Source organism: Pungitius pungitius, chromosome 2 (genome assembly GCF_949316345.1).
Source record: "Pungitius pungitius chromosome 2, fPunPun2.1, whole genome shotgun sequence".
In the NCBI taxonomy this organism is placed as follows: Eukaryota; Metazoa; Chordata; class Actinopteri; order Perciformes; family Gasterosteidae; genus Pungitius; species Pungitius pungitius.
This window is the reverse complement of record NC_084901.1, coordinates 33,142,398-33,161,894: the sequence shown is the minus strand read 5'-3', so window position 1 is coordinate 33,161,894 and position 19,497 is coordinate 33,142,398. Positions and strand designations below refer to the sequence as shown.

At 43.9% G+C, this 19,497-nt stretch overlaps 2 protein-coding genes across 2 annotated transcripts; one reads left to right on the top strand and one right to left on the bottom strand.

The window, feature by feature from the left end:
• The first annotated feature begins 8,776 nt into the window (after nucleotides 1-8,776).
• zdhhc15b (zinc finger DHHC-type palmitoyltransferase 15b) lies at nucleotides 8,777-15,307 on the top strand. The gene is made up of 11 exons (XM_037459851.2): nucleotides 8,777-8,936; nucleotides 9,327-9,353; nucleotides 9,458-9,552; nucleotides 9,667-9,787; nucleotides 10,129-10,198; nucleotides 10,488-10,520; nucleotides 10,606-10,726; nucleotides 10,911-11,043; nucleotides 11,183-11,309; nucleotides 11,693-11,811; nucleotides 12,980-15,307. The coding sequence occupies exons 1-11, from the start codon at nucleotides 8,819-8,821 to the stop codon at nucleotides 13,021-13,023; spliced, it is 1,008 nt and encodes a 335-aa protein (XP_037315748.2). The 5' UTR covers nucleotides 8,777-8,818; the 3' UTR covers nucleotides 13,024-15,307.
• On the bottom strand, nucleotides 15,282-19,493 carry uprt (uracil phosphoribosyltransferase (FUR1) homolog (S. cerevisiae)). Its single transcript, XM_037459852.2, has 7 exons — nucleotides 18,910-19,493; nucleotides 18,364-18,406; nucleotides 18,213-18,282; nucleotides 17,975-18,037; nucleotides 17,336-17,497; nucleotides 16,617-16,715; nucleotides 15,282-15,588 (listed from the first exon to the last, which is right to left on the bottom strand). Exons 1-7 carry the CDS (start codon nucleotides 19,140-19,142, stop codon nucleotides 15,482-15,484), a joined length of 777 nt encoding a protein of 258 aa, XP_037315749.2. The 5' UTR covers nucleotides 19,143-19,493; the 3' UTR covers nucleotides 15,282-15,481.
• Nucleotides 19,494-19,497: the final 4 nt, after the last annotated feature.

Below are 19,497 nucleotides of genomic sequence, written 5' to 3'. Positions count from 1 at the left end.
GACGTGAAGGCCCTTCACCAGGTGGTTTGGTCTTTATGAGACCGGTAAGGCGCCCTGGCCTCCAGTGGCACATCTGGACCGCAGTTGCTGTCCCATCAGTCCCATCAGACCCTACTTACTATGAGAAAACCACCTCACGGGAAAAGCTTGTTATGCTAATGCGGTGATGGAACGCAGTGAGAAGTGTCGAGGATGAAGGGTGTGTGGCGACGGAGGCTGAAAAGTTGGGTTTCCGTCCCGGCTCTGAGTGAGGCGGTTTGTGCCTGTTACTTGCCAGAGGGTGTTGAGAGGGAGGGGGGCACACAGGAGCAGTGTGAACGGCACCCCTCCTCCCTCTCGCTTTCTCTTTCCCTCTCCTCTCCGACTTTGATGTAGCGCCGGCGGTTATGCAATATTTTTCTTGGCTATGGGATCCGAATGGAAAATACAATGCAACAAAGTCCTCGTTGCTGCCCAAGTGCATAGATTTAACTTTTTATGTGACTTTAAAAGATGGAGAAGCTATTTGGAGGTGACATTGGTGCTCTAATTCCCCCTAATCCTTAACTCAACACAGAGCTCTTTTGCGAATGAGAAGTCTCTTCCACACTCTATTTAATGCTGGAGCTCCCTTTTATGCGCAGATAGTGACATCATCATTACAAGACGTGTCCATTATCAACAACCTGATGAGATGTGGGCAGGTTTAATTTGTTGTCATGGAGACGGAAACACTGCTGTGTATACAATACATATCTCGGTATGCAAGACAACAAAATCCACTGGCAGTTTGATTTCAGTTCCTCTCTTGCCCTGTTCATTTTACGCATATATACTGCACATCTGGTAGTTCAACTCCAACACTCCCAACACAACAAAAATCCTCCAGATTTAGTGAAGCAAAACAACGGTAGTGCCATTCAGCCTGAGATAAATCCAAGCGAGAGCCACAACAGTTGCTCAAAATATGAACCTTTCATAACTTCTAATAGAAACTTGTTTCTACTCGTTCAGTTACTGTTACCCATTAATGAACCACACACACACACACACACACACACACACACACACACTTAAGCAAGTATCAACAGCGATGGGAATCGCGCGGCGTAGCAGGCTTCGGGGTTACTGTGCACAGAGAACATCGCCGACTGGATGAGGATTTACAGTCATGCTGAGACCCAAAGGACCACAACTATGGTTCTGTTTGGACCAACGGGATTCTCTTTCCAAGCAGCTGTCCGTCTGGCCGGTGGCTCCCGTTGGCCTGTAGCTCTGAATCCAATGCAGGGGAGACAGTGTCAGCTGCCAGGGTTTTACACGACACTGCCAATGGAAAGATAGAGCGTTTAAAAGACATCAGTGGAAAGACCTTCAACTAGCTTTCGCCTGCTGATAAAAGAAGCTTTGGACCAAAAAAAAGGTCCCTGATGTTCCGCTTATAATGTTGATCAAAGTTTTGGAAGGTTTTCACTCAGAATAATTTGAGATTTGTTATAACAGAGCAATTTTTTGCCATAATACATTTTTATACAAAGTGTTGTTTATTCATTTAGTGATCCAGTACATTTAGGGTGCTCAGAGGATCACTCCCACTGATTTTGGTGAATCCTCTGACTTTTACTCTGAATTGGAAATGAAATAGTTCATTAGACACAACCATGTCCTGAATAATTGAATTCAGTGTTTCCGCATGTTTACGGACAGCGCTGTAATCAGGTCAAGATTCCAACCATCAAACTTAACTCTTGTGTTTATTAGCGAATGTTGAATGGCTGCAGTATGTGTCACGAGTGTCAAGGTTCAGAAACACCACTGTTTATGATGGCAACAGTCAGATTTCTGTTGGTGTTCTGTCATCACCACTGATTACACAGCGTGGACCCTCAGGCGGGATGTGGAGTTGTACAAATTGGGAAGGGAATTTATTTTCAGTATGAGTAACAACTTGCACACACACATGGTTTATGTATTACTTTCTATCTACAAGCATCGCCAGATAATAAATAGCTCATGCTGGCAGTGACATGAGCGGATTTATCCGTTCAGTCTGTCAGTCTGAACTTCACAGGCATGTCTGTATCAGATACAAGCGGCCGCTCCAGGTTTCTCGGGGATGCCGACGGGGTCAACCATATTTGTGCTATGACTACCCACCAGCCCCCCCTGCGGCTGCAGACTGCATCTCTTGCATTCCTCGCCAAACGGAGCAAACCCCGGTCACCCCTGTTTGTTTTGGTGGCCCGGAGCATGAAAACACGTCAGCGCCTACAGAGGGGCCTTTAAATGCAACCGTTGGGTTTCTCTCACGATGTTCACAACCTTTGGCTGCGATCTCTCACGGTGCTGGGAGCTCTGCCTGCATCACTAACTCAGTCAAATCCCCTCACACCCTATGATTCTATAATATTCTTTCTATTTGCACTCAATACCTGGATATTTCTTGAGAGCAGCCCCTACATTCGTGTATCTGCTTTGTTAACCCTCCTGTCTGCTCCTCGGCCATCGCATTAGATTGGAGAATGGAGAACATATTCCCTTAAGTACCTGCTCAGGAATATCCTCCACGATGATAACTCCAGAACCTTTCCATGCAGAACCGGGAAAACAGTCAGCCCAAACTCACATCTTTAGACGGGAAATGGAGAAAATAGCCATTAAAGTGTCTTAGTAACCTTTGAAATGAAAGTTATTGTCGCTGATGGGGTCACCTCTTTGCTCGAGGCCTTCGTCAGAATATTTATGAGAATGTAATCTTGAAAGACTTCATTTGGTTCAAATGGAGCGCTCATAAATTTGGGTAAACTACCGAAGCAGGAGACAGAGGAGCTGTTGTCACCCAAGTTTTCTTTTCAGCTCGGTTCTTTTCTGTCAAATTGCTTTTTTACACAGTTGCTCACATCTGGCACCGGAGTGCTGACACTTGAGTAAACCTCACCAACAAAGCCCATGTCCTCAAGTGTGTGAACTCTGAAACATGCTGAGGTAGGGGGGGGGCGACAGGTAGACAATAACGTACGTCAATGATTTCCATCTGGGCTTTTCATTATTGCTGTTCATACAGTAGCCAATAAGTCTTAAAGGTGCCTGCATGCCTCAATGGCTCCATCTCATTAAACCCTGAGAGCGACTCACTGATTTATCGCGTCCATCTTGTGTCATCGCGTGTAGGCACAAAGGTGTGCATCCACGAGGATGAGTGACGGACACCCATGATGGAAAAAGACTGATTTGGTCCCATGTGGACCTGGCGTGGTTGCTTCAGTGGGACTGGATCATCAGAAGCCCCCGAGGCCTTCCACTGCCTGTCTTTATGCCCTGCTGCACCAGCAGTGAGTAATCTGCTTTCCTTTGGTGGAAAGAGGGATGTCGGCGTATTCCTGTCGTGTTTACTGCTGTTCTGGGGGGGGGGGGGGGGGGGGGCATTTCTCCTTGTGTGCGTGGTGTATGTTTGTGAATGTGCAAAGCCGAGCGTCCTCGGGGGGGGAGGGGGGCACTGGAGGCGGGCGTTGCAGCACGAGGCAAACAGCAACACATGTGAACCTGTGAGACGAAAGACTTTCCATCCGCCCCGTGTGTCCAGTTGCTGCGGTCCTTCACTACCCCGCCTCTGTTTGTATCTCACCAATGGCACTTAACAACCACTTCCTCTACACTGCAGCCAAATGACACATATTGATACAACCAATTGTTTTCATGGAAAGTCAGCTTGGAGGCGATGACAATGAGTGAAAGGGTTGACTTTTGTTCCCACTATCTGCGAGGAGAAAAGGGGTTATCTTCAGATCACATTTTCCATGAGGTGTCCCAGTTGAGAAGGTTAAGTTTAGAGAGAGTGTTTTAGCTTTGAAAAGTGACACAGCTGCTACAGTCGCCTTTTGATGTTCCACTCCAAATATGATGCTGTTATTACACACAACGTATTATTTTAGCACTTGGCACAATGCAATTAATCTGTTGGACGACAAGCGCAGAGGTCCAGAAGAATGATCCCGATGAAGTATGTTTTCAGTTTGGATCCCGTCGGCGTCAGACGTCCACGCGGGTTTCCAAGGCATCGTGGGATTTCCTAATCGAGTGCGTGACAAGCACACGGCGTGAAGAAACGCCTTTATTAAAACGCTTATAGACCTCCTTCATGCCGTGGCCATTGAAATTTCCATGATTGCCGAAGACACACGGGTCTCCGCCCTTGAGCAGATTTATTTTCACACACGCTGGGTGAGGTGTCTGCCATTCTTCCCGGCCCTGTCATTGTTTGTTCTGTAGTTAAGTGTGAATATAGGCAGAGGCCAGTCAGAATATATAGCCTTGTTTAAGGGCTTCTCCTGCTCCGCTGAGGGCCGCTCGCTGACGTCACACCAGACGTCTCTGTGGTCCTCCTCGTCTATCGGGGGGGTGAGAAGCAGACCTGGAGGACCTGCAGTCAGAACTTTTTGGCTGTGTGAGATATTCATACATTTGGAAAATAAATGCATTATTCTCCCTGAATCGGACTTATTTATACATGCATTACGCACCGTAAGAGGTTTCTTGACAGTTCTCAGGGCAATGCATTGGTGTTAATAAGTTAATGGTAGAAGACTTTAGGTCTTATTCTGTGTTGTGTTCAACTAAATTGCAAATGACGTGCGTGACTATGTTCTGTGAAGTCATAATTATGTTTTCTTGAACTGGTCTCTCTCTCTAATTACTCCTGTGCTTACGTCTGATTTTTGCACACATACTTTTTGTCTGACTGTGGGCGACTCAGAACAGCGACTCTGTGATCACCTGGACGTACACCAATAACAATATGTTAAGACGAACGCCGACTTTCCAATTCGTGCTCCACATCGACTTCAAACGGACGCACACACAATGAACTCCCTGTGCAGACACGGAAGCATGCAGGGAATGAAATGACCACCCTATCAAACACAGCACTGCATCATCTTGCAGTGTTGCAGACACAGACGGCAAAACAAATAATCTCTCCATTCCTCTTCCTCGCACACACAAACACACACACACACACACACACACACACACACACACGTCCCAAATGAATCAACCTCCCAAGTGCTTGGTATCATCAGCATTCCCTGAACCAGCTGTGACTGCAGAGCACAACTGCATGACATGAGCGTCTCCGGGGTCAAATGAAATGCACACTCTAAGTGCCACTTCATCCTCAAGGCAAAACAGTGAGCAGCAGCTCAAGAGCCAACTCAAATAATGCCGCATTGTGTCGGCCATTGTGCTCCTCTCGGCGGTTATGGCGCCCTCGGGGGGGGGGGGTCTGTTGTGCAGCGAGCTTTCATTTGCACTTTTCTGCCGCCACGCATGACTTCTCCCCAAACGGGCTCCCCTCCAGCGCCCACTGTCTGTTGACGTAGACCCCCGCCAGGGGCTTTATGGAATGCACCTCCACCGCGCTCCGCTGACGCACACCTCTGAGGCAAAGAGGCGGCCTTTAACCTGCCTGTTGGAGCTTTTTGCTTTTACGCCAGCGGTGAAGGTTTTGAATGAAAAGCCGTCATTATTTCGCCGGTCACACAGGCTTTGAGTTGGAGGGCCGCTCCCTGCCTCCAATGAGCGGGTGAATGCGAGAGGAGCTGTCATCGCCCGGCTGCCAGCGCCGTTGTCTGGAGAGAGAGAGAGGAGGACAGAGCGGGGGGGGGGGGGGTCCAAGAGAGCAGGAATTGGATGAAGAGCCAGCGGCGGGGCCGATGTGTTGAAGATGTCAGGGAAAGGAGAAGGCCTTAAGAATGAGAGGGGAGAACATGTGTGATGGAGGAGAGGAGGTCAGCATTGGACGCAGCTCAACCCACACCCATCTCCCAGAAGGCCCCGCAGAGAGGGAGTCTGCATTACGTAAAGGAGAGGGGGGGGAGCAGGTGGTGCTGCGACGCAAACAAAGCCTTCCTACGACGCCTGTGATCAAAAGTCCTGCCGGGACCTTACAGTCCACGGTTAAATGCTGACAGGTCTCAGGGCGTTCTGTAACGGGGAGACTATCACACCGCTCGGAAATGTTTCGCAACAAAAGGAAGCAGCGTCGCTCTGAAGGTGGAATTGATGGGGCATGTTAGAGATGCTAACTAATTGACCGAGGTCGTTGCTGATACTGACGTCAGCTGTGAATAGTCTTTGATCGGTTTCTTTCTCTGCTGTTTTATCTTAGAAAGACCATTTGTGAATCACGAAATCACAAGTCTATGCTCAAGTCTATGCTCAAACAAGTTTAAATGCGTTGTTTACACAAACGCTCATGCTTAAATGTGCCTGGATGCAGATTTTAGAACTTGGAATGAACATTACTATCGAGCTCACAATACAGAAACATTTGACTGTATGCTTTTTAGTTGAAATCTCAGTTTCTCCTATGAGCAATTGTAAAATATGTATTGTGAGCCCTCAGATGATGTCTGTGGCTGCAAGAACACACGTTATTTGTCTGACAGTGCCTCCCGTTGGTGACCGCTGCAAAGTGCATGTCGTTTTACTCCAGAATGTTTGTTAAAACACAGACTTGAATGGCGTACTTAGGCGCTAATTTACACAATTACTGAGTAGAAGTTTAACTGGTTCTGTGATTGCCACTGTATCATTGTTACTGAATTCCTTTAAACACTATTACGAGCCATGATGGGGAGAAAAAATAACCCTAAAATCAAAAGACAAAATCAGCAAAGGAGCATTGTGTCTGGGTGGTAGAGGAGAATAGTAGCTTATGATCAGAAGACAGCAGTTTCTCCTGCACCCACAACATTGTAGACAACGTACACTCAATTCATCTCACGCCTCGGTGAAAGTTAAAAAGGGACTTTTCAGATTACCCCTCGGGGAGCCAGAAGGGAGCCATGGGAGGCCGACAGGATAAACAATGTAGGGAAAAGGCCGGCCGTCATAGGGTTGAACCTGACACCCTGGAGACTTCAACACACAATCTCTTTTACCCCCTTAGTGAGGAACTAATGCATGAAGCACCTACAGGGTCCACCTCGTACCTCCAAAGTGTGACAACTTTGAGAACATTGTGACATATGGAATGGCGCTGTATCACTCAGGGGGAGCAGATGCAGTGCACGAGACAGGTACAAGCTGACCAGAACGGTACTGTACATATACATTATTTGTCCTGTTGTCCATCATCTAAATGTCTTATTGTCCAAAGTATGCACCACCGGCCGTTCCAAATTCCTTGTTTGTCTAACATACTTTGGAAATAAATGTTCCTAATTCCTGGTTCCTGATTACTGCAGTACGACCCTGCTCACACAGTTCCCCTTGTATATGAAGCCTTGCCTGGCCATTACACACATATAGTACATATTGATAGATGCAAATATTATTTTTCATAATTAGATGCAACAATCCTACAATATTCAACACACAAACCTTTATTACATGTGGCCTTTGCAGCCACTTATGCTCTTGTCTTTACTGGAAATCCAGATTATTTCAATGATTTTAAACATGTCGAAATAGTGGGTTTGTAAGCATTGGTTTGTCTTGTTTTTGCTTTAAATACATTTTACTTTGACGCATCAGGTTACTCTGTCCTTGGTGCAATAAACCAAATGAGCCTCAGTATCAGTCTAAAAGTTGAGTTGTTCACTGACTTTTCACGATAAATTGGGGGCAGTTGAGGATGAAAGTAAACTGGATGCGCTATTATCACCTTAAAATCAAACGAGAAACGCAAGATGATGTAATCCACAGAATGTTTTAATGGAGAAGGTGGAGAAGTATTTATGTTAGAGTAAATCGACTGCAGCAGTTTTCATGGCTTAACCTCAAAGAATGTTGATCCAATTTTCTCTCCTGGGAGGCTAACCAATGAGGATTTGCACTCCTTGTGTGTCTGCAAGCATATGTGTGCGTGTCCGTGTGTGTGTGTGTGTGGTATGTAGAGATATTGAAAAGAAGCCAGCTTGTTGTGTAACCTACAAATTAAGCACACAGGAGTAAACAAGAACATTTAATTGAAAGATGTACCATTAAAGTTACTTTTTGTTTTTTTACAATGCCAAGACATAAAAACGGGTAAGTGTGGTGCAACTGAAACCCTTCATGTATCCTATTGATGTTCCAGGAATGTTAAACCATATCAAACAGTCTCTTTTACATTTTGGTAATTGTGTTCATAGCCATATTTACAGCATGCCAAAAATGAAAAGGCCAAAGGCTCAAGATAATGGTGTTTGAGTTGGCATGTGGAAAGAGATATTTATTTGGTGTTGTTTTGATGCAAAAACTTGTGTTGTGTGCTGGGTGTGTGCTCTCAGAATGCCAAAAACCCTTTATCAATATTTTGGGACTTATGTTGCTTGTTATCTTCCATCTCTCCACCCTCATAATTAACTTCCTGTGAAAGGGAATAAGGAGATTTCTGTCTTTATGCTTGGCCTACTTGCTGAAAGAGCTTCGGTGCTACGGAGCAGGTTACAAACTAATTATTTGGTCGGCTACGTGTCGAAGCCTTTCTGAGCAAGACACAGAGCCTTGTATGTATATGTACGGTATGTTTTTGTCTGTGAACAAAAGCGGCATTGTCGAATAAGACAATAAGTGCATTTAAAGCCATGTAGATGAAGATGATGAACACATGTGAAAACACTACATGAAGATATTATTTTCTACCTGCGGGTTCTTTTAAAATGTGTTTCTTCTGTTGCATCTTAGTTCAGATAGAGAACACCTAACATCAATATCTTATTATCTATACTGTAAAATGATCATTGTAGAAGGACACCGGTCTGCCACCTGGTTGGCTGAGAGTCGCTCGCCGATGTCACTGATGGATAAATCCCAGGAAGAAGCAGTCGAGCGCCGATAAGATCAGAGGTGGAACATGGCTCTCTCCAGAGGTTTGAGATGCTGTCAAAGGGTTTTCTCCTGGATACCTGTCCTTATAATAACCTGCGTGGTGTTGTGGTCCTACTACGCCTACGTATTTGAGCTATGTCTCTGTGAGTATGAGACGTCGTGTCCGCTCGTTTTCGAGGTGTTTGCGTGCCGTTTGATTAAAGACATCGCGGATTGCCGCACAGCAGTGTGGACACAAACACCGTGTCGACGCGAGCAGAGTAGGCAGGAAGTGGTTCGGGGTGTGTGCGCCTTTGCTGACACGACGTGACATTTAGCTATTGACAAAATAACTCGTTATTATTTTCTTCGCTTAGAGGTTGACGTCCGGGCTATTGTTTTGTCTCCGACAGCTAGCTTGTACCTGTCAGTGTGGCTAGTGGCGTTAGCCGGTAGATGTCGGGACAGATCGGAACGGTGTGAGAGGCGACCGATGCCGCACTGTTGATACTCACTGTTTGTTTTTGTAATGCCGTATTCTTTCCTTTTTACAGTTACACTCACCAACACACTGGAAAAGGGTGAGTTACTCACACATCTATTGCGCAACAATCACTGTGCCGCTATAATATACACATCATTGGCTGTTTGGTTAAATCAACGTGCCCGTGTGGTGTGCTTGCAGTGGCCTATCTACTGGTCTTTCATGTTTGCTTTGTGATGTTCTCCTGGACCTACTGGAAGTCCATATTCACCCCTCCTGCATCACCATGCAAAAAGGTATCCTGAACTGTTACTAAGATGAGAGGTGTAACATCCTCGTGATCTATTGTACCATGTAACACGTCTTAGAATGTAGTAGAATGCATTTGGTCATGGTGCTTGTTGGTGTAGTTTCAGCTGTCGTACTCGGACAAGCAAAGGTACGAGATGGAAGAGAGGCCAGATGCTCAGAAGCAAATCCTGGTTGAGATCGCAAAGAAACTTCCCATCTTTAGCCGAGCTCAATCTGGAGGTAAATTGTCCCGTTCAGTAATTCATATGTTTTTTTTTCTCGGCACGGGTATGATCTCACGTGGAATAATGCACTTATTTGCCACATCTGGAGATTAGAGGAGTAACCGAGGAGGTGCATCATCTCGCACGTGATCTGTGAGTGTTGAGAAGAAGACGGCTTTGTGCGTGCTCTCGCGCATCCCCCCCCCCCCCCCCCCCCCCCCGTCCACAGTAATCAGCCAATGCATCTCTTTCATTAGTGCTGATTGATGAGACCCAAGTTCCAGGCTACAGGAAGTAAGTGCAGGGGAGGCTCAGCTCAAATGTCCTTCATTCAACTGGCCGTCCTGTTGTCTCCAGCTATCAGGTTCTGCGACCGCTGCCAGGTATTGAAGCCCGACCGCTGTCACCACTGCTCGGTTTGTGAAACGTAAGTCCCTCTATCTTTCTCGATCCATTCATTCTAGACTGCAGCGCCGTGGCCCGAAGCAAGGAGATATCTATGGACTGTTGTGATAACGAGAAGGTGTTGCTTTGTGCTCAGAGAGAATATCCCGTATGTTGATCAGAGCAGATCGCAATCACACAACATGTAAAGAAGGCTGTATGCAAAGTGAGAGTTTTCATATGAAAACTGGTATTTGAGTAAATACCGCGTCATCATATCTGCTGTACAAGAAAAATTAGGTACGAATATTTTTTTATATTTTTTTTTAAAGGTGTGTCTTGAAGATGGACCACCACTGTCCCTGGTAAGTCACACAGTCGGTATTTCCTTGTTATAAGGAATTTATGCGTTAATTGTGCGCCAACAGATCCGTTTCTTTTTCTTTTTAGGGTGAACAACTGTGTGGGCTTTTCCAACTACAAGTTTTTCCTGCTTTTCCTCTTCTACTCCATGCTCTACTGTGTATTCATTGCAGTGACAGTCTTTCAGTATTTCCTCAAATTCTGGGTGGTGAGTTGTCAGTTCGTGTAAATGATCACTCATGCTTAACACCACAATGGAGTCACGTGACATACATTTAGCTGCACATTGTCGGCACTATTGCAGTTTCACAAGAGCCGAGAACTAAACCCTATGTCATGAGTTCGGTCATCAGTTTTCTCACGTTTTCCGTTCTCCTGTTACTCTCCCACAGGGTGACTTGCCAAATGGGCCCGCAAAGTTCCATGTTCTCTTCCTCATGTTTGTGGCGCTCATGTTTTTCGTCAGTCTCATGTTCCTCTTTGTCTACCACTGTTGGTTGGTGGCCAAGAACAGATCCACTTTAGGTGAGGACTCACATATTTATCAGAGAACCCTGAGATTCTGCTCACGGAGCTGCTCGCTACCTCTTGATTGTGGATGCTTTGTGAAAGTAGATGTGGAGAATGACCATCATATGTTCTGATTGATTTTTTCCTTGTCTAGAGGCCTTCTCAGCTCCAGTTTTTGTCAATGGACCAGACAGAAGCGGCTTCAACGTCGGCACACGCAGAAACCTGCAGCAGGTATTTGGAGAGGATCGGAGACTTTGGTTCGTGCCTGTTTTCACAAGGTGAGTTTAACGTCAAGAGGCCTCTAGTTAGGATCCATAATTAACCCGGTTGTCCTCTTGCTCAATAATTCAAAGGGATGATACTCCTTTTTATATGAGCATTTCTTTTTATATTAGACGTAGCTGATTTTAGAACCAGAGAACATAATACTACACAACATATACGTCATTGTAAATAAAATACTAAGTAATATAATATAGGGGATCTGGGTTGTTGATGGGGCGGACAGTATGAAGTTGTATACATAGAGTTGTTTAATATATATAGCAGTGTTGGAGCTAATGAACACAATGTAGAATTAGGACTTGGGTCAGTGGAGGGGACGGGACAATGGACATGGTTCCTTAACTAGCTTCTGTCTTTTATACACTGCGCTTGTCAGCCAAGGGAATGGCCACTACTTCCCCTTAAAGAATCGCACTTCTGAGTCCCACAACTCCTTATTAGCTAATGAGGACATGTGGGAGGAGTCGGATGATGGCTCTGAGGAAGGAAGCTTGGGTAAGTCCCTTTTTTATATACCTATATTTATACAGCAAAACGTTCTTTGCTATTCATTGAATGCAAACATGTTTACAATATTTTAAAACTGAAACATTATCTTGGTCAAGTTAAAAAGTCACGCGATAAACTGGATCAATATTTTCCCAATAGTTCAGTCTAACCACAGTCAATTTGCCATTGAAATAAAAAATACTTGATAACGGCTTGAGTAGTAATTCAATTTTTGGCATTTATATTTGCAACCTTCCCATCTGACAAAATGGTGAAATTATATAAAAACAAGTTTGAAATTAGTTTTATCTAAATGTGCATATCTAAAGTAGTGCCTTGTTCAATGTTCCACTTTAAGCACAAACATTTTAAGGCGATCTAATGCGGTTAAAACGTGTTTTTCATGCACTGATGACTTCTGAGATCCTGTTGCTGTAACATGTCTATCCGACTAAAGAGAGAAAATATCCACAATACACATTCAGGGCTTTATTTGGTGAGGAGTTATCTCTTGCTCATAAATTCAACAACATTTAGCTTTAGATAAAGCCTCATTTTCATATTTCAACATGCCATTGAAGGAAAAAAAAAAAAGAAGAAAAAGAATTGTCATGTCAATATTTATCTAGTTCTGACATTACAACATTACAACTTCCCAATGTCCAGATTTATATTCTGTCAGTTATTGTTTATTTCATATAAGGCGTGAGAATCATCATTAACTCACTTGGTTTTCAATAATTCCAATATACAGTTTTATTTTTCTTTCCAAAGTTTGAGCAGTTGATCCAGACCCTTCTTAATACCCAATTAGTCCTTAACTCACCTTTTGTGTAGTCTCAAAAAGTACTCGGCACACACCTAAAAAAGGTAACTAGTCAGTAGAAAGTCAGCTTCCAGCACTAAACCACAAGCAGTTAGCAAACACGCTTTGTCCCCTGAAGTATGAATAAGGCCTGAGACGCTGACCGTGAAACGATCCGAGACACTTGTGTGTTTGTGTTGAAGCTGGTGTGTAACCTGGAGGCAGCTTGGTTCTAACGATGCCGCTCTGCTGCCACCGTGTGGTCACATGCAGCATCATGTTAACGGCCTTCAGAGCTCAAGGAGCTTCAACAAACAGTGGTGAAATAACGCATGCTGACGTTTCTTTTGTTTTTGTCTTTCTTTCCAGCTGAGGACCAAGACCCCTCTGTTACCATAGAGATGGAAGAATAGTTAGTTTATTTAAAGGGCAATCTACACCCGAACGGAGGACCTGGATTAACCTCTCACACACACACACACACACACATAATGTACCACGAGGCGATGGACAGACGCTGGAAAAAAAACAAAAAACATTCCCGAAGGGGGGGGTCAAGCTTGTGGATTAAAACCGGTGATTGGATTGTTTGCCACTTTTTACATATATTTTACACCATGATTAATGGAGTAACTCGAGGGACAGCCAGTAGTTTCACCTCATGTGACCCGGACAAAAGAAGTGTCAAATCTGACCTTGCATAGAAAAACACAAGCCACAACTATGTACGTATATTTATCCATCCCTATGGTTGTTCATCTGAAGGCCTCCTTATGATTATATATTACTGTTAATTGATTAGCTTTCCGTTTGGCACTTCATACGCCTCTTTTTCATGTGGGGCCGTGAGTTTCCGTGTTGCAGCTTGAACTATCTGAGAATCTGAGAAGGGCAGAATCTAACGTGACCCCGGAGGGCTCCAGAGGTCTCTTGTAGGGATTCGGTTTTGGGGTTTTACCTTTGGGTCTTACAGCATATTATCATAGCTAAGTACTTTACGTATTTATTTATTATTAACGACGATAAGCATTTTGTCATACGTGACTTAACCTCCGCCTTATTGATGTATTTATTTCTAGTCTTTTGGGAAGCCATTTCTTCTGAGAATGTAAGAAACAGCCTGCTTGGGAATTGATGGTGTGCACATTCTAGGCACTTTTATAGGAAAGAACCTCTCGTATTATGCTTTAATCAAGTATTATAGCATTAATATCAAGTTTAACTGCTATTACCTAAATCTGATCAGACTGGTGAAAGTAATAAAACCATCAGCAGCATATATTTGTAGCTCTGGTTTGCAGCTACAGCTTAAACTATTTGTTTAAAAAATGAATCCTGAAATCTCCGCTGGAGAATTACAGCAAACTCAAAGGTAAAAACAAACATGTATAGACTCGACACGTAAATTATAATTGATTATTATATTAGAAGTGGGTCAGTTCTCCACCTGTAAATTCTGTCTTATGTTGCTGTGATTGTTTCTAAGCATTTGGGCAGCAGGCGTTTACCACTTAAACAGAACGTAGTGCGCAGCTTAAACGTGCAAAGAGCTGCAGATCTGTGCTTCCGTTTGACCGAGAGCGGAGGTGACACACACACACACACACACACACACACACACACACACACGCAGACAACCTCCCGTGGAGGTGTGGGCGCGTTTGTTTGTGCTTTGCAAGAATAAACGCAGTGAAACAATTGGGAAATCATTTTTGACGGAGAGGCCAACTTGAAATGGTGCATAGTATACCCTTTAAATATATCATTAACAATTTGTTTGAGTCCTATCCTGAATATACTGTATTATATCATATTTTACAAATTTGAAATGATCACAATCTTGTTTTCTTCCTTATACTAAAAGGTACAAAGTCATTCATATCAGAGGATGTAAGATAGGTTATTTTGTTTTTAATTTTGATATTTTTAACCTGCAGATATATAGAACAATATCTTTTTAGATCTATAACTAATTCTCATCCACTGGTTGGTAGAGGTCGGCGTTCTTCTGCAATATTGTTTTTTTTTTTCTACCTGTTTATGTATTGTGACTATTTTTAAATACCAATGAGATTCTTCTTGTTGAGTGTTTGAAGAATTGTGTATTTATCCAGTGTACCATGTATTTAATTGAGTACGAGTGTTAATTTAGTACCAGTAAACATTAAGGCCTTTTATCAAACCTTAATGCGGGTTAATCTTGACACATTGGCTTTATTTGTCAGGTCTGTTTTTCTAATATGTTGGCAAAGCCAAATCAAATGCTGATCAGGTCTGAGTAATGCATAACATACATAATCATATTGCTTCATTCAGTGTCATTTTTTGGTTTGAAAGCATGTATAAAATATTAGAAAAGATGTGAATGTTGTGTTTCATGTTGTCTTCATGTATTTATGGCTTCTGTGTATTAAGTTGGCTGATTCTAAACTGCTGCCGGTGGTGTCTGTATATTTTTCTTCAAGTGAGACTTAAAAGCACATTGCTTCAACAGTTTCTTTTATCAGATAATAGGATATTTATAGTCATTTTGCGACAGCACATACTGCAAAGACCAATCAAAAGGGATCATATTGTATGTGATTGTGGCGTCTCCCTTTTTCCAAAAGTACTGATACGGTTTCATTCTGTCTTTTAACAAATATAAATTCTTTATTTTTTTCACCATGCAAATAAAATGATCCAAGTTGAACTCTTTATGCATAACACTACACGGCAAAAAACTAATAAATAAAATAAATCAGGAATCCTTTTGTATCAAGTTGAGGGACTTGAGAGATACAGTCTCAGTATTTGGCAGAACATGAGGTGCATTTAAATAAGTAAGACAAAATGAACTCAAAACATCATGTTCCTCAGGTTGTCCTACGTTCAGTCAGTGCCAAAGTATTTCTGTCCAAAATGTGTCGGAGCCACTGGGTGGACCTCCGTGGTCAAGATGGTGATATCAGGGAACTCCTGGACTATAGATTTGGCTCCTGGGAGAAAAAAAAAAAAAAAGGTATTACACTTTTTGTGAAGTGTTTCAATGTAGCCAAAGACATCCAGCCACAATGCTGCTTTTTCTGGAATCATTGAAAAAATGATACATAAGCAACCTAAGAAACTTAAACCTCTAAGTCCATCTCATTTTTAATGACGAGGTTGCCATGCCTTCGTTTCTCACCAGAAGAGCAATCCTGAATAATGCGTTTCACACCCATACTGACGGGTTCAGCTTGCCGAACAAAGACGTTTTTGACAGGTGACCTAAAAAACTAATGACCAAATTAAATGCCAGCCTTAGTTGTCGTGTACAATAACGGAGCCCAACTCCTTGAGGCTTTTAGAGTACATTCAGTTCTATGAAATATTGAAATGCTGAAAGCACACTGCATACACATCCAAAACCGATGGTTGAAAACCAGTTGATCCTGAGCCACAGGTGGCAGTGTGGTACACAAATACACACCAAAAGACAGATAATTAACATGTCTCTCCTAAAAGGTCATCTCTTTTTTAATCCTTTCAGCTGGTGTCCAATTCCAATAAGTCAAGACGGTTCCAGGAGACAGGTTTGTGCGTTAACATAATGGATTAAATTTAAATTTCCTTTGGTATTATTTAAAATAATTTCAATGAATGGTGTGCTAGTTCCTCTGGCAACTTACATTTTATTTTCAACATGTTGTCATTACAGTGCTGATAATGCTGTTAAAATGGCCTTAAGATTTCAACAATTCTTGTACAAAAGTGTAAAAAAATGGCTTAATGATTGAAAAAAAAAAAAAAAACCATGAATATTCACATTAAATTTGATTGCTATCTGGCTAGTATTTTAACTGGAGTGAAAACTACTCCCAGACAACGCTAATCTTTAAAAAGAAAACAACGCTTTGCTCACTGGTATGACACCATTGTGGACTGAACAGCCGTAGTGGGATCGGCATGTTGGTTACCAGCAGTCCGTTGCAAAGGCACAACGATGCAGTAAGCGTGTGAAGAAAAGTGAACTTGGGTGGCATACCGTGAGGTGTGGAGAAGAGACTGAGGAGGATAATATGTCTGGGTTGGACTCCGTGCTCTATCAACACCTTCACCGCCTCAATCACAGTGTTCCCAGTGCCTGCAGACACACAAAATGTACGGTTTTCAAATCTCAGTTTTACCATGTTTCAGGTTCATCACAAAAAAGGGTACCAATTAGACGGTTTGCACATGACTGATGTTGGCACCTGAAAAGGGTTCTAGAGCCGTGTGCTGATCTGCCCATGAGTCAGAGCGCTTGGCAGGCTTTTATTTCTGATGCTGATACTAAAATGCATTAGTGTAACCATATGTTCCATCATTCTGACAGGTCAGAGAATACCTTCAAACCGGCTTGGTCCCAATCATGTTTTGATTATTGTGACACTCAGAAACCAAGGCTTTTAAGATACTATTTTTGTTAGGCCTCATTATGCTATTCAGCAGCTTGGTGGCTATCTCCCAGGGAGTGTATAATTTACCCCGTGAGAGCTATAATTATCAGAACTGTGTGAAAGGGCCGCTATGATGTGGAAATGCAGACTTGGCGGTTAAGGTCAGTCAATTCAAGGCAGATTTTTCAAAATGAAAAAAAAACAAACACGAAACCATTTTTACAATCGCAACAAAACTGGAGAGAACGTGACATTTACGGACTTCCGAGGGCAGTGAACCGGACTCATCAGTGAGATGAACTGTGTTCGGCCCCGTGTTACTTACTGAGGATGGGATACATGAGCAGCACTTTTCGCCTGTACACATCTGGAGGGAACTTGGCATAGTAGACCTTGGCTTTCTGTGTCTCCTCATCACTCTGGATGAGGATCTTGCCGATGCGGATGGAGCGGCAGCAGTCCCGGAGGCCCTGTTCCATGGCCTCACCTGTGGGGACACACAGGGACTTGGCTTTGATCAAAAAGTATTTTATTCGAGCACAATTGTTGTTTGTAGCCAGTTTGGAGCCAGTGTGCCAGCATTTCTTTTTGTCCCCAGACGGTTGACATTTTCAACACTAGCAGGATAATATAAGGTTTGCAAAAGCTGCATTAAATGTACCATTTGACAGCGCTACAAGTGCCATTAAATCCGACGGACAAAAGAAGCGAGTCACTGACTGCTACGCTTTCAGAGAATATGTTCCGCAAAGCACAGAATTGCCCGATTATTTGATATTATCAAATTATCAATATATTTCAGTGACAGAAATGAACTGCATGTGGGTAAAAAGCAAAAGATTAAGAGCACACAATTGCCTGACCGGATGAATATGTGCCGAAAAGAAGGTGCAGTACAAGTGCAATGATACATGCCCTCACAAAGGAGACCCGTGGCAGCGGTGCAACGGCAGATTCAACTTACCACTTCTCATTATGCTGACTCCACAGTTGCCTCTTTCAAACTTGACACCGTCATACTTGTACCCTGAGAGGACAAAGAAGAAGAGACATTCACAAAAGTAGCTGGACTGAAAGGGCCCGCTGCTCATATATGCTGGAGAGAGATACACTTGATGGGAGACCTGGAACCATTTCTTTCGTTCTGCGTCGCACCATGAAACGTACGAGGGGACTTCATTATTTGAGGAGGAGAGCCTCACCTGTTGGCGTGGTAACGGTACACTCAGAGTACGGGAGCTGATTCAAACCCTCTTCAACTACCAGTCTGATCTGTAGTTGGAGAAAAGGTTTCTAGCTTGTAGTTATAAACCTCCACGTGCAGGAGGTAACATTATTAAGTTTCAATCTTACCAGTCGATCAGCACAAAATACAAAGTCCCCTCTGCTGGTTGTCCTGAAGGATGAATAGAAACATTTGATTAAATAGTTCAGAATGTCCTTTTTCACCCGAAAGCACCAAAGCCTCTTAATGTGTGGTATTGGTGCGAGGCACTGATCCGTTACCAGTGTCCTCTTCCAATAGAACTTTACCTTTCGGTGGGGAGCCAACTGGATAGTGAAGATTAAGTTCTGCGAGTTTGAGGGATGTTTAGTTCCAAAGCACCAGCGTGCATTGACGGGTTTTCAGGCAAGATAGTTATATTGAAGGGGGAGGGGGGGGGGGGTTGATTCGGCCAGTCATCACTACCACTGTGCTGGGACCAGTCATATGCTATGTTACAACAATAATATATCAGTATAATATTCAAATGTTCGGCCCGAAGACACACATATTAAAGTAGTTACACCACGGTTGCCTTTTCATTTAATTACAAGCTTAGCATCGCGTCACGCATGAGACTTGAACCTGCACCGCTGCCATCGTGTTGCGCAAGAGACAGAAGAGCAGGGACTCACTTGTCCCTGATTATGGTCTGTAATTCCCGGATCTGGTCGTTGAGGGGGAGCAGCTTAAGCTGCGGCCCCAGGTCCTGCGGGCTGTGGGGCTGTGTGAGGCCGTCGGTGGGCTCGGAGTGGGACAGCGCTGCGGGCACGTTGTTGCTGCTGCTGCTGCTTGCAAAGCGCACTTGCTTCATGGGAAGCTCCTGGCCGCTGCTCACATTGTTCAGCTGCTGGTTGTGGCATGGCATCCTGAGGGCGGAGATCGAGGGGCTTTCTCTTGACACCGAGCTGAAGCCGGACCGCGATGCTTTACCCCGACCCCCGCGACACCTGCGACCCAGTTCTCAACCGCGTTCCGACAAAAGGCAACGTGTTCTTGGCTTTAGCTTCGGCTGCTTGTTTTCAAAGTGAGACTCTCGGATTGACGCAGCTGCCGCGTAGAGAAAGTCCACCGGCGACACGTTCAGGGACCTTTACGTGCTCGGTCCCGTCGTGCTGAATTCAAACCGGTGGCTGATATCTCGTCCAAAATGTAGCCTTAGTGCTCAAAGTGTGGCGGGCGTGTGCTAGCTTCGACACTGACAGCGTTAGTGAAGACAGGAT